Source organism: Phyllostomus hastatus, unplaced genomic scaffold, assembly GCF_019186645.2.
Source record: "Phyllostomus hastatus isolate PE091 unplaced genomic scaffold, TTU_PhHast_1.1 phas_contig_86, whole genome shotgun sequence".
Taxonomy (NCBI): Eukaryota; Metazoa; Chordata; class Mammalia; order Chiroptera; family Phyllostomidae; genus Phyllostomus; species Phyllostomus hastatus.
This window is the reverse complement of record NW_025333977.1, coordinates 94,156,378-94,171,731: the sequence shown is the minus strand read 5'-3', so window position 1 is coordinate 94,171,731 and position 15,354 is coordinate 94,156,378. Positions and strand designations below refer to the sequence as shown.

Below are 15,354 nucleotides of genomic sequence, written 5' to 3'. Positions count from 1 at the left end.
TTTCCTAGAAGGTGTCAAGGAAGAATCTCAAGGCATTTTGGGGACCTTGAGAACTTGAGGAACTCACAGAGTTATAGGTATTGCAGGCAGGCAACGACATGGCAACTGGATGGCTTGGCTTCTCTGCCCTGTGGGGCTACTTAAAGCTCAATCTAGAGCCCTGGCCAGTGTGGCTCAGTGGATTGAGTGATGACCTGCAAACCAAAGGGTTGCCTGATTGATTCTCATTCAGGGCACATGCTTGGGCTGCAGGCCAGGTTCCCAGGAAGGGGCCTGTGAGAGGCAACCACACATTAATGTTTCTTTCCCTCTCCTTCTCTTCCTCTCTCTAAAAAATAAATAAAAATCTATTTAAAATGTTTATTTGTTTTAAAAAGCTCAATCTGGTAATTCCTTATAAGGTTGTAGCAAAGCACATTTAAGAAAGCCTATAGCCCTGGCTGGTGTGGCTCAGTGGATTGAGTGCCAGCCTGTGAACTGAAAGATCACGAGTTCAATTCCTCCTCAGGGCACATAATCTGGGTTTCTGGTCAACTCCCCAGCTCTGTACACACGAGAGCCATGTACTCTGTATCAAACACCAAACTGGGGGGAAAAAAAGCCCAAAAAACTCACAACAGTCTCAGTGGTAATATAATGGAAGAAATACAACACGCCACACTTCAACCTTTAGAACACCAACTCAGAGATTTTATAACACATCTTCCTCAGCTTCCTCTGTTACCTGCTGTCTCATCTCTCTCCTGAGATGGTACTTGCTCTTTAAATTGCCCTCCCAAGTTACCTTTTCTCCTGAAGGGCAGCAGCTTCACGTGCAGGTCTGACTGGAACATGTACTCCAACTCCAGATGTTTTTAACCTGTTCAGGGGGACCCAGGAAGAGGGAGGGAACAGTTGTTCCCTCCTAAGATCTACACACAAGTGAGTAAAACTGTTTGGGCAAATGGAACTACAGTGTGAGCAAGCAATGTTCACCCAAATGGTCTGAGGTCTCCCTGGAGAAATTTCAGACAATGATGAATATTTCTTTAGATGTATTCCATTACCCTGGTGGGGAATAACTGCACATCAGCATGTACTTCAAAATCTCTTCAAGACTTTTATCACTATAGCCAATGAAACTGCCACTTCACTTGCTAATATTCAGAAATTACTAGACTCTCTAGCTACAGTTGTCTTAGGTAATTGAGTTGCCTTAGACTACATACAAGCAGAACAAGGAGGAATTTACATTGCCATCAATTCCTTTTGTTGTACTTACATTGACACCTCACCTCCAGAGAAAACGAGCATCTACCTGATGTCGCATGCAGGAGGTAACATTGAAACCACCCAAGAGCAGAGCTGAGAAACTGCACATCACCAGAAATTCCTTAGTTCTCCTCTTCCCATGGTTCCCCTACATAACTTAGCCAGAACACCTGAGATGGTAAGATGGGCTTTGAGATGAGTTTCCCCTATCTTCCAGGTTGCTGGCATCTGAATGAAACCACTTCCCTTTACATCAACACCTGCCTCTCGCGTATTGGCCTTCAAAGCAGTGGGGAGCCAGATCTGCATTTGGTTACCCTAAAGGGGTGCACTTTAAACATTTTCATCACACAGAAAAAATTTGTAGCCTTGTGTGGTGATGGATGTTAACTAGGCTTATTGTTTTGATTATGTCAATATATATGTCAATATATACTTATATCAAATCATTATATTGTACTCCTGAAAATAATATATAGTAGCCCCTATTCCTTACCTGTGGTGGATACTTTTCAAGACTCCCAGTGGATGCCTTGAAACTGTGGATAGTATTGAACCTATATACACTATGCATTTCCTATATATATATATATACCCATGATAAATTTTAATTCATAAATTAGGCACACGATAGGTTGATACCAATAGCTAAAAATAAAATACAGCAATTATAAAAATATACTGCAATGAAAGTTATGTGAATATGTTTTTTTTCCTTGAAATATTGTACTGTACTCACCCTCCTACTTCCTGTGATGATGTAAGACAAAATGCATAATGATGAGATAAAGTGAGGTGGATGATGTAGGTATTGTGACATAGTGTTAGGATACTATAAGGATTGTTTGAACACTAGCATTGTGATACAGTGACAGTGGATCTGGTAACTGAGATAAATAGTTACTGCTAAGTGACTAATGGGCATGGATAAGTTGGACAAAGAGATGACTCACAGCCCAGGTGGGACTCAGTGGGCCAGTGCGAGACAGCTTCAGACTTCATCACACTACTCAGCATGGTAAGCAATTTAAAACCTATTAATTTTTTTAATTAAATTTTCCATTTAATATTTTTTGACCATGGTTGACTGTAGGTAACTAAAACCACAGAAAGTGAAACTGTAGGTAAAGGGGGACTACTATAATGTTATATGTTAATTACATCTTAATTTAAAGTGTTTCCCCCTTTGGACCATTTTTTAAATGTGCAGTTCTGTGACATTAAGGACACTTATACTGTTGTCCAGCCATCACCACCATCCATCTCCAGGACTTTTTCATCTTCTCAAGCTGAAACTCTTTATCCATTAAACCCTAACTCCACATTATCCCTTCTCTTCAGCACCTGAAACCACCATTCTACTTTTTGTTTCTATAATTTTGACTACTTTAGGTCCTTCTTTAAGTGGAATAGTACAATATTTGTCCTTTTGTGACTAGGAGAAAATGTTTTCTGGTGCTAGAAAGAAACACGTGGGAGAAAATGATTTCTCTTCATCCCTCAATATTGTTGAGCCTTCGTGTGATGCATGGAAACTGCAGCAGCTCTCCTGCTTTGACCACAAGGGGTCACAGCTTCAAGAGCAAGCCAGGACAATAGAGCAGAAAGATGAAAAGAATCTGTCATGATGAAAAGTTCCTTAAAAGCTTCACAACAGAAGGTATTAAAAAAAAAAAACAGAACTACCATATGATCCAAGAATCCCACTTCTGGGTATATACCCAGAGGAAATGAAAACAGAATATCATTATCATTGCAGCATTAATCACAATAGTCAAGGTATGCAAACAACCAAAGTGCTGGAAAAAGAAGGAAATCATGATGTTTGCCACAACATGGATGAAACTTGATGACCTTGTGCTACATGTTATCATTTATATGCAAAATCTAAATACAAAGAGAAATGGATAGACAGAGTAGAGAAGTGGTTCCACGCAACCTAGGGTTCCAGCACAGGAAAAGAAAACCTCAAAACCTCTGGCTGTAAAAACCTGTGGGGTTGCAGTGGCAGGAGAAACTCCCAGACTCACAGGAGAGCTCACTAGAGAGACCCATAGGGTCCTAGAATGTACACAAACCCACCCACCCAGGAATCAGCACCAGAAGGGCCCAATTTGTTTGTGGGAAGCAGGAGAAATGACTGAAAGCCAGCCAAGGGCTGAGCAAGCAGCATTTGTTCCCTCTCTGACCCCTCCCCCACAGACAGTGCCACAATGCAGCAACATGGGTTGCCCCATCCTGATGAATACCTAAGGCTCTGCCCCTTACAACATCACAGGTGTGCCAAAAACAAAAAAATATGGCCCAAATGAAAGAACAGATCAAAGCTCCAACAACCAGAACTAAGTGATGACGAGATAGGCAACTTATCATATGCAGAGTTCAAAACACTGGCGATCAGAACACTCACAGAATTAGTTGAGTATGGTCACACACACAAAAAAAGAGGAAAATGAAGGTTGTGAAAAGTGAAATGAAAAATATACAGAGAACCAACAATGAATGGAAGGAAACCAGGACTCAAATCAATGATTTGGACCAGAAGGAAGAAATAACATTTCAACCAGAACAGAATGAAGAAACAAGACTTCAAGAAAATGAGGAGAGGCTTAGGAACCTCCAGGGCAACTTTAAATGTTCCAACATCCAAATCATAGGAGTACCAGAAGGAGAAGAAAAAGAAGAAGAGCAAGAAATTGAAAACTTATCTGAAAAAAATAAAAAAGGAGAACTTCCCCAGTCTGGCAAAGGAAACAGACTTCCAGGAAGTTCAGGAAGCTCAGAGTGTCCCAAAGAAGTTGGACCCAAGGAAGCACACACCAAGGCACATCATAATTAAGTTACCCAAGATTAAGGATAAGGAGAGAATCTAAAAAGCAGCAAGAGAAAAGGAGACAGTTACCTACAAAGGAGTGCCCATAAGGTCATCAGCTGATTTTTTCCAAAGAAACCTTGAAGGCAAGAAGGGGCTGGAAAGAAGTATTTGAAGTCATGAAAGACAAGGACCTACATCCAAGGTTACTCTATCCAGCAAAGCTATCATTTAGAATGGAAGGGCAGATACAGTGCTTTCCAGAGAAGGTCAAGTTCAAGGAGTTCATCTTCACCAAGCCCTTGTTATATGAAATGTTAAAGGGACTTATCTAAGAAAAAGAAGATGATCAAAAATATGAACAGTGAAATGACAACAAACTCACAACTATCAACAACTGAACCTAAAACAAAAACAAAAATGGACTAAGCAAACAACTAGAACAGGAACAGAATCCCAGAAATGAAGATCACATGGAAGTTACCAGCATGAGGGGGGATGGGAGAGAATGGGGGAAGAGGTACAGGGAATAAGAAGCATAAATGGTTGGTACAAAATAGACAGGGGGAGGTTAAGCATAGTATGGGAAATGGAGAAGCCACAGAACTTACACATTTGACCCATGGACATGAACTAAGAGTGGGGAATGCTGGTGGGGGGCAGTGTGCAGGGCAGAGGAGAATAAAGGGGAGAAAGAAATGGGACAACTGTAATAGCATAATCAATAAAATATACTTAGAAAAGAATAACCACATTTAGAACAAATTATTTCTTTTTCTTCAACAAGTATCTTAATATTTTATACCTTTCATTACTAGCCATAGTATTTCTTTCCAACCTAATTAGAATTCTTTAGATTGATACTTTTATGAATACATTTCATAACATCTAGAAACAGGTTTTTTTCTATTTGCAAATGCATTCTTATTTTCAAGAGACATACTTCAAAGAAAGTATGAGATATATTCATTAACAAATCCAACTCCTCTTTCTAGCTTCTCAGCAATGATAAGCCAAAATAGGCAAAGTCAGATCAGTTAATATTTCAGTATCCTGTTATTTCAAAATATTTCAATATTTAATAATTTTCATCATTTAATCCAACAAAACTCTGAAGTTCTAAGTCACCAAAGACTTTGGAAAGTATGTGGGTTTTTAAAAAAGATTTTATTTATTTATTTTAGAGAGATGGGGAAGGGAGGGAGAAAGAGAGGAATGAAACATCAGTGTGTGGATGCCTCTAGCACACCCTATACTGGGGACCTGACCTGCAACCCAGGCATGTGCCCTGGCTGGGAATCAAACTGGCAATGCTTTGGTTCACAGGCCTGCACTCAATCCACTGAGCTACACCAGCCAGGGCTGTAAAGTATGTTTTGGAATATTTATAATTATTACTGAAAATCTTTATCAAAAGTCCTTCATTTTAGTTATACCTATTCATTAGTTCTTAAAAACTTTATGAGATTGTAAATTATTACTCAAGCCATTTTCCCGACAAATTTGTAACAGAGATAAGTAACATGAGCTTATTTCTGCGAATCAGGCAAATACATATATATTTTGTTAATAACTTTAAAATATATAAATTAAGTTTAAACCAACTTTATAGCCAATATTTTTCCAGACCACATGATCCTAAAAAAATATTTGTGATAGTTCTTATATTTTTTACCATACACATAAACAGTATTATTTGTAATTGTAGACAACACAAGATTTTCTTCTTTTTTTTCTTTTTCTTTTTTTGTCCTTCGTAACTTTCAGGAGGCTGGAGGAGAGGCAGGGTTGATTCAGGCTTAGCTGGCTTTAGCAGTTTAAAAATGCCCAGTTTTTTTTTTCCCTTCACATTGAGGTGGGGCAGTCACCCCTGTTGTTTCCAAAGGATTGGGGGATGGCATTAATTTCCCCATTGTTCCCAGGACCACCACTGATGCGAACTCCAGCCAGTGGGGTCTGTGTGATGTGGATGCAACAAACAAATTCGCACGGACTGCAGAAGTCCTGTGGAGAAAAAGAATGGCACGGTCACTCTCTGAGGGAAAGCACCCCTCTACCCTTGCCTGCATAAGCTTTTATTGCTTTCCAGTAACATTACGTCAAAGAAGGTTCTCATTCATTATACTTAGGCTTACTTTAAGTGATTACTTCTTATAGATAACAAAGAAAAAATGTTGCAAATGCAAGGGAGCTATAAAAGTGATTGATCTGGTTACCTTCCATTCTTCAGACAGCTTAGCACAGTCTTTAGGGTATTGCTTCAGAGATATACATTAAACATCTGCAGTCTTAACTCAGGGTGAGGAAGTTTTAGCAAAAGCAAGCCTGAAAGCAGCCTAGGTACAATGCCGGCCTGGTTCCCCATGGGAAAGCTGATCTGCATGCCTGGGTCCTGTGTGCTGCCTCGCACCCAGCAGTTTTCTGGTTCAGGGCTGGGCTACATTTGCCACTGCCACACTGACCAGTTCCCTATACATCACAGCTCCCATGCCTCTAGGAGAAGGATTCATAATGTTTAAAAGACCTATCTCCTCATTTTTCTTCTTTCTGAGTTTACAGTCTAGGAGGGGTATGAGATCTTTCTCCTTTTTAATCATTAATTTAAATCCTTTGTAAGTACAATCCTTATGATGTAACAACATGAAAGCTTACACATAAGAGATCTTATCCCATTTACCAGAACTTTGGTAAAAAATTCTAATTAGTCATTGACTTGTAGCTGTAAATTGCATAGTCAGCTAAAATGCGACCTAATGAATTTTCTGATGGAACTGAGACTGAGTTGCCCATTTCAAAATGGAAACAAAACAACATCTAAAGCTAAGACAAACCTCAAACAAATGAGTACTCTCCAAATAATTCCTCTAAAAGGAGGGACTAGGACATTAGTGCAAATGATGTTTACAAGCTTTAAGTGACACAACACCCAGATGACAAAGACAGAGGATTCCTTGTGTGAACAAACAACAAAGAGCAAGCCAAACCCTTAAAAGATAAGATAGCAAGCAAAGAACAACCATAACCAAAGTTTCATTTCAGACAGACAAGAGTTCTCACAGACCTCCCAAACAGAACAAACAGATGAAAGCTTTCAAATGGAACAAATATTCAAAACCCCCAAATCCATAAATCAGAACACTAAAAGCATGCTCCAAATCACACACCAGGGAACTGGGATTTTTCTTAGTCATCAAGCATTGCTTACTGCTGTGTGACACCTATTGATTCCTGCACTATCCCAGACAGTTCAAAGAACCCAGATGGTGAGGCTGAGGGCTCCTGGTTGTGCACACGAGGGACTTCACCCAGTTTGGGCTGGTCAACCTGTTACAGAACAGAACAAGGGGGCCTGGAACGATATACTATTATTGAAAGAAGGCCCCGGGTCTGTTACGTCCGCCGCCCGAGGAAAGACATCTCTCAATGCCAGAGATTCGTGAAAAGGAAAGGAAATGTTTATTTAATGCTATACAGACTTCAAGTAGTGACCTAATATCTTCATCAAAAATCCTAAAGTCCCTTAAAACACCCACAAACAGACACAGTCCTTCCTTCCTTCCCTTTTTGCCCAGTCCAGAGTACCGTATCTCAGGAAAGGAAAACGAAGTCCATGGCTCAGATAGTCCTCTGGTTCTTAGTTAGTCCTCCATCTCTACTGGGAGACCTCCCTCGGTTCCCGGCACCCTCGGCTGAGTCGCCGGGATCTCTGCTAAAACCAGGTGGTGGTTCCCCTTCTAAAGCTGTGGGGGTCCCCACTCTGTCCAGGCCTCGTGGTTCTCTCTCCTAAAGCAGCACGGTTCTCCCCCAATGGCTGAGGTCCTCCCCATTCTGCTAAAGCCGCATGGTTCTCTCCTCTCAGGACTGCACATGGTTCTCCCCCTCAGGACTGTGCATGGCTCTCCTTCTCAAAGCAGCATGGTTCTCTCTCCTCTCAGGGTTACGGGAGTCTTCACTCTGCTAAAGCTGTGTGGCTCTCTCTCCAATGGCTGTGATCCTCTCTGCACCTCCACAGCCACATGGTTCTCTCCTTCTCATGGCTGCGCATGGCTCTCCTTCCTAAAGCAGCATGGTTCTCCTCCCTCAGGGCTGCAGAAAGGGAGAGTCCTCACTCTGCCAAAGCTGCGTGGTTCTCTCCTAAATGGCCGCCAAGTCTGGGTTTTAAATCCCCGCGGCCAATCTTCCTCTGCAGCCTCATTTCCAACTCCTCCCACACTCGGCTTCACATGCCAGAACTCATACCTTCCAGCTTTACTGGGCTGCCATCATGAGTCTGGGCAGGCGTGGCCCCATGTCCTGGAGCCAATCTTCTCTGAGCTCCCACACAGGCGCTGTAGCTCAGGGGATCTGCCCCCAGTCACGTCTTGGTGGGGAAGTTACTTCCATTCCCCTGGCTCAGAGATGATCACAGCTATTTAACATATCTAAGCGACCAGCCAAAGGCTATAGATATGTTAAATGACCACGCCAGAGGGTAGCTGCAAGGCTGTTGCTATGCAAAACAGCTCTCAATGGCCTTGCTCCATTTGTCCCTTCCCCCAATCCACACCCTGGGTGGGGGGATGGAGACATCTTAAAATCTCCTGGACACCTTAAGTTCTGGACCCCATTTCAAATGCCCACTTGGGGTCCCCCCTCTTGGCTGCACCCTGTAACAAACCCACCAATAACCTGTTTTCTTTCACCAGCAAAGCATTTAAAGGTGGCTGATGCCTGGAGAGGGAGAGCGGAGAGTGTCACTGAGATAAAGAACTCTTGACAGCTGCTGGGAAATTCCTGCAATCCTTGCCTCCCACAAGCAGCTAGGACCCCTGCTGGGGCCATCTGGACCTTACTAGTATCCACACTGTCCTGCCTGTGTCACCAAAAACTGTAACCGAATACAAGTCTAGCTGCCTGCTGCTTCTAAAGCCAATACTTGAGAGGTAGATGCTGATGTAAAGGAAAGGGATTTGATTCAGATTCCAGCAACCTAGAAGATGGGGACTCTTGTCTCAAAGGCCATCTTACCATCTCAGGTGTCCTGGCTAGTTTATATAGGGGAACCACGGAAAGAAGGGAACTAAGGAATTTCTGGTGATGTGCATTTTCTCAGCTCTACTCTTGGGTGGTTTCAATGTTATCTCCTGCATGAAACATCAGGTAGTTTCATTGCTCTGTCTACAGTTTCTCTGCTGATTATCTGCAAAGAAGACATGCAGGCAGCACTTCTGCTTGTTCTGATATGTGTCCCTGATGCTTTCCCGATTTCTTGTGGTCAGGGTTATTCCTTGGTTAAGCAGGAACTACATATGCTGATGTCTATAAAATACTTATAAGGAAACTTTTAATACATGAATCATTTATGAGTTTGTTAGTACAGCCTACTCTCATCTTCTGTTATTTTTATGGTCTATACCTATTTAGCACACAACATTTTATATGCATTTTATTTTCAAGTAATGTTCTATATCCCCAATTATAGTTTAAATCCCTTAAATTCAGGAATCCTGTTTTGTGTTGGTTTTTATTTCTCATACCTAATCTAATACTAGAAGCTCTCAATAAAAATTTATTCATTTCTAAAAATGGTTAGATTTTTAGTATCAATCTAATACATGACAAAAGGTCTGGGTCTTCCTTTAAACCTAATTTAGATGCTAATTGAATTAATTCGGTTGTTAAGATTTGAGAGTACTGTTCCCATCAAATTAAATCCTACAATATGTTTACTTTTATATATTTGTATATACATTTACTAGAATATACATAGAACCATGATTGCATCTGTTTGCTATGCTATGCTGATGTGCTACAGCTCATTTTCAAAGGCAAATATTATAGTGCATTTTGGACACCTGTGTTCTCACGATCAGTTCTTTGAAACTATATTTGGAAGTATGCGCTATTAAAAGCTTCTTGTACTGAGTGTGACCTTTCAGGCAGAATTTAGGTTGAATACTTGTGCTGGTGCTGCCTGTTGCTGAGTGGAAGACAGCAGAAAACCGTGGATTCAAACCTCTGTTGGGCTTTTGTTTTGCTTTTGTTTCCTTTCATTTTGTCTTAAGAAGATGAACAATGAAACCACAACCCTGATATCCTTGAAGAAGGCGATGAAAAGGTTTCTTAAAGGGGGTACTGTGGGGGAGCAAGCCTAGGTCTGCTTTTCCGGGAAGATGGATTAGAGAAGTATCAGGAATAAAAATAGAGAAAGAACTACAAAAATGCCAATTAGAATTCTATCTCTGTTAAAGTGGTTTAAATCTCACCCTGGCCAGATAGCTCAATTAGTTAGAGCATTGTCCAGGTACACCAAGGTTGTGTGTTTGATTCTCAGTCAGGGCACATACAAAAATCAACCAATGAATGCATAAATAAGTGGAACAACAAATTGATGTTTCTCTTTCTCTCTCCTTCTCTCTCTCTCTTTCTCTAAAAAAAGAAAAGAAAAAAGGTAAATAAAGTGATTTAAATCTTCTAGGTAAAAAAAATATGTAAATTAATAGTGAAAAATTTATTCCCAGGTGGAATAATTCCATTCAATTAATGCATGTGCTATATGGTAGGTATATAAAAATAAGTAAAATGTCATTTTTGTCCTGAAGGAATGAAAGTATTCAGAAATAATATTTCATGTGATTGACCATTAATCAAAAAATGACCAAAATTTTGACCAAATGGTCAAACATGACCAAAATGGTCATGTTTCCAAAGGGCTATGAGAACATGATGAGAGGAGCAATTAATTTTCTCCTTGATACTAGGAAGGGGAACTCTTCATAGAGAGACATTTAAGCTGTATCTTAAAGTGTGAGTAGGAGTTTATGACAAAGAAAAATATGGACAGAATTCTAGGCTGGGGCAACAGTACAATGTAAGCCATAGAAGCTTGGAATCACATACTATATTCAGTCAGCAGATAGAGGTCTCAAGTAACTGGTGACTAGGCTATAAGAGGGGTGGCAGAAGATGGGACCATAGGGTAAAGGACATTATGCTTCCTGCTGAGGAGGTTCAGCTTGGTCCTAATGATATCACTGGGCAAGTCAAGGTAGCATAAAATGTATGTAATCAGTTGAAGGACATGATCAGAAGTGTGTTTCAGGACCATATTTCTGGAGGATAGATTGGAGGTGGCAGAAAGTGAAGGCAAGGATCCAGCTAGACCACTGTAATCCTAAGTCCAGGTGAAAGATGATGATTAACTGGTTTAGTGGAAATGGAGAGAAGGGTTAGATTAAAGACCTTCATGGGGAGGGGAAATAAGGAATTATTCTGAGATTTCTAGTTCGAGCAATTGAATAGATAGTGATGTCATTAACTGAGCTGGGGAACTGTAGTAGAAAACAGACTCAGACTTGCAGACACGTTCTTTAGGATTTATTTGGAGTGGTCTGGGAATGGCTTTTGGTGAAGAGGACTCCAAAGAACTGCTGTAGTTATAAACTTTTATACTGATTGACAAGCTAGAGCTCCTCTCTACAGTTCAAGCTGGAGATAGCCTATGGTCTAAAAGTTAATACAAACAGTGTGCCAGAAAAACGTTTTTGATGTGTAGGCAGAGATTGCCAGCATATTAGGTCATACAGGCTTATAGTCCTACAAAAAAGCACATTTTATACTGAGACTTATCTATATGTAAATAGCAGTGAGAACATTCTATCATCATAATTTTGAAAGATGGTGGTGGGGGTAGTGAGTAAATTCAATTTAGGACAGTTTAGCTTGATATCTCATTCAGGTGGAAATGTACAAAATACGGTTGAAGATACAGGGCTACAGCTTGGGAGAGAGGAGGTACTTGCAGCTGAATTAGCCTTAAGAGAAAGGTCAAGCTTAGAACCTGAATAACCACAATAGTATTCAGGTCACTGGGGACACAGAAGCTCAGGGAAGTAGGTATGTGTTTGTGTATCATTTCCTTCATGGAAGACAATGTGGGTGGCTTCAGGAAAGTTTCTTTGTGGTTCAGTTACACATAATTCCAGTGCTACCCACGCCCTCTTGTGATCAGGGCTGTTTAGAGCTACTCAAATCACCTTTGGTTACTCAGAGCTCAGCATCTCACTCACATTGCAGGTTTCAATTATACAAGACATATTTTATTACTCCTGTGTAAGTCCTCTGCTAGGTGTTGGCAGACAGGTATAAAGATATCCAAGAAATAGTCTCTAAACCCCTCTCTCCAAGAGAGCAATTTTCCATGAACAATTTTGTTCATGGAAAGCTAACTCTAAAAATGAAGCAGGAGTTGGAAAGTAACAGGTGATAGAGGTAGTCTTTCTGAGAATGAACTAAACAGGGTGATCTTTAGGCAGAAAGGCTGGGAGGGGGCGGGGCATTAAGCAGTCATTGGAATTTGAGCCTATCCTTAAAAGAAGGCTAGGATTTGAACAGTCAGAATTGGGTGAAGAAAGCCTTCTTACTCAATACTGGTTCCCGCACTAGCTAGCTATATGACCTTAGGTCTCAATCTTTTTGATACCCAATATCTTTACGTGTAAAATAGTAAAAATGACTCTACCACTTCTTGCAGTTGTTGTGCGACTCAAAGTAATGCTTGTATATATATATACTTTTTAAAGTAAAAAGTACAATACATAGTCAAAACGTGTCAGATGAATTCAAGCAGACAATTCAAAAATTTGGCAATATAAGAACAGCATGGATGGAACTGGAGAGCATTATGCTAAGTGAAATAAGCCAGGTGGTGAAAAACAAACAGCATATGATCTCACCTATAAGTGGAACCTAATTAATAGAATAAACAAGTAAGCAAAATAGAACCAGAGACATTGAAATAAGGAAAACAAACTGACAGTAACCAGAGGGGTTGGGGGAGAAGGAAAATAGGGGAAATAAGGGGAAGAGTGGAAGAACAAGTATAAAGGAACCATGGACAAATACAATGATGGGGGAGGGGAAGACTGAATGTGGGAGGTGGGGGGTGGGTAGGTCAGGGGAGAGTAATGGGGGACAAATAGGGACAACTGTAATTGAACAACAATAAAAAATTTAAAAGATAAAGTAAAATATGATTAAAAAAGGAATACAAGAACTAGGATGATGGATACAGAGAACAGCAAATAGCTACCCAAATTGTATGTTTATAAATAATATAGTCTCATTTTAGGCATCATCTTAACTTTGTCTCTGACCTAACCTAACCCTTGATTCTTTTATCCTATAGATTAGACCACAAACTCCAAGCTTTAAAAGCACAGTTTAAACAACTAGACTTCACCAAGGATAACCTGACACAAAAATTTGAACATCATAGCAAGATGATGGCAAGCCAGGCAGCCCAAGATGAGCTCTGGACAGCAGTTCTGGCACTCAAGTGAGTATCCAATGAGAAATCAGTGGAATTCTGTGGCATTGTGAGAGCTTACAATGGTCATTCTAAAATTGAATTTCTTAATACAGTTCCAGCAATGGACCGTGAAGAGATCACATATTCTTAGGTTCATACATTCAAAAAAGATTAATTTGAACACCTGTTTATATGCCAGGCACTGTAGTACTCATTTCATCATAGTCTCTCGCTTGCCAAAGTCTCTCAGAGATGGATAATATAACTCCTCTACCATTGAGAAACTTATAGTATGGGTGGCCAGAGAATTGAGGTACCCAGTTTAGCACAGGTCTTGTTTCTAAAGTATTTTCTAAAATACAATAGCTGGTTCTCCTAGTGGATGTGTACTTCTCTGAGTTATTCTAATAGAATTAACTCTATAGTTGAACATAAAGTGTTCTACTGCTTTAGAAGCTCTTCCCTTTTTTGTAGGTTCACTTCAATGGAATTGAATATTGTATATAGCTACGTCATTGAAGTTCTTATCTGCTTGCACACTCATGTACTTGAGAAGCTACCAGACCTGGTGAGTGGTCTTCCCACCTTAGCCTCTGTCCTTCGACGAAAAGTCAAGAACAGGTGCATCAGAGTTGTGTGGGAGTCAGTCCTGGAGGAGTATGGGCTGCAAGAAAGTGATATCACAGCACTTTGTACCTTCTTTATTGCACATGGTAACAAGGCAGAACACTACAGTGCCAAAGTGAGACAGATGTACATTAGGGATGTCACTTTCATGATCACCAACATGGTAAAGAACCAGGCTTTGCAGGACAGTTTGCTGAGAGCTGTTCAGCTCATTGAGAAGGGGAAAGCAGTGAAAGCCTCTGAAGAGCAAAGGTCATCCCTGAAAGAGTTGATACCAACAGTCAAAAACTAACCTGTTATCTTATGACCAAGCTATTCTACCATATTTTTTGGACCATAAGACACACCTAGGTTTTAGAGGAGGAAAATAGGAAAAAAAATTGAGGCAAAAAATGTGGTAAAATATTTAATAAGTAAGATAATATTTCACCAATGTAACTATAAAGCCACATTCGGAGTCTAAGACGCACCCCCATTCTCCTCCCAAATTTTAGGAAATGGTGTGTCTTATAGTCTGAAAAATACAGTACTTCCAGTAATTTATCTTGCAAATAGGGAAAAATATGTACATACAATTTTGTTATGGACTTATTTTTATAGCAAAAGTTGGGGAACTATTAGATAAATTATGATAAATTGATAAATGGATACTTTCTGTGTAACTATATTAAAAATGAAGAATCTCTGTGTTTTAATTGCATAATGGATGATGTGGAGTTATCACAAAGATATGCTGTTTTAAAATATTTATTTTCAATATATATTGTTAAATGTAAAGAGGGACAAACACAAATATGTATATACACATATATAAGCTAATATATCCATAAACTTCATAAACTTCTTCTGGAGAATACATAAGAACGTGATAACATTGGTTGTCTTAGGGAAGAAAACTAAGAAGCTAAGGGGTCAAAGGTAGGAGGAAGTCTTCTTACTGTTAGTCCGTGCATACATTTTGAATTTTTGAACAATGTCAATGTATTATCTAGTAAAAGACAAAACAATAAAAATTACCTAATATATATTGCATGTGATGTACAGTTTCTCTCTAATACAGTAACACAGTTATTTATACTAGAAAGGGAACTCACACACATTGATCATATATTTATGATATTTATTGAACACCAAATGCCATGTGCTAAGTGCTGCAGGTTAAATGCTGAGCCTTTGTTTGGGAGGTACAAATTCAGAACAGCAAGAGTGAGGTAACACTCTGGAAGGATGTCAGGGAGAAAAGAATAAGAAGTCATATAAGGTGATATGTTACCTTGTTGGCCTCTCACTGAAAATGAGTGACAAGAAACAGCAGGTTCCTTGGCAGATACATCCCTTCAATCTGGTCTTTCTTCAGACACAGTTTGAAGAAACC

The 15,354-nt window shown here is 39.9% G+C and overlaps 1 protein-coding gene across 2 annotated transcripts; it reads left to right on the top strand.

Moving 5' to 3' along the window:
• The first annotated feature begins 10,008 nt into the window (after window positions 1–10,008).
• Window positions 10,009–15,004, top strand: SMCO1 (single-pass membrane protein with coiled-coil domains 1). Of its 2 annotated transcripts, XM_045851673.1 has the most exons (4): window positions 10,009–10,160; window positions 10,482–10,493; window positions 13,230–13,379; window positions 13,827–15,004. In XM_045851673.1, the coding sequence occupies exons 1-4, from the start codon at window positions 10,111–10,113 to the stop codon at window positions 14,269–14,271; spliced, it is 657 nt and encodes a 218-aa protein (XP_045707629.1). In that variant the 5' UTR covers window positions 10,009–10,110; the 3' UTR covers window positions 14,272–15,004. The 2 variants fall into 2 exon arrangements, with proteins under 2 accessions (XP_045707629.1, XP_045707630.1); XM_045851674.1 differs by lacking the exon at window positions 10,482–10,493.
• Window positions 15,005–15,354: the final 350 nt, after the last annotated feature.

Coding starts and splice junctions, on each gene's coding strand:
- SMCO1 (XM_045851673.1), top strand. CDS start 10,111: ATGAACAATGAAACCACAACCCTGATATCCTTGAAGAAGGCGATGAAA. Junction 13,380..13,826: donor ACAGCAGTTCTGGCACTCAA/GTGAGTATCCAA, acceptor CCTTTTTTGTAG/GTTCACTTCAATGGAATTGA.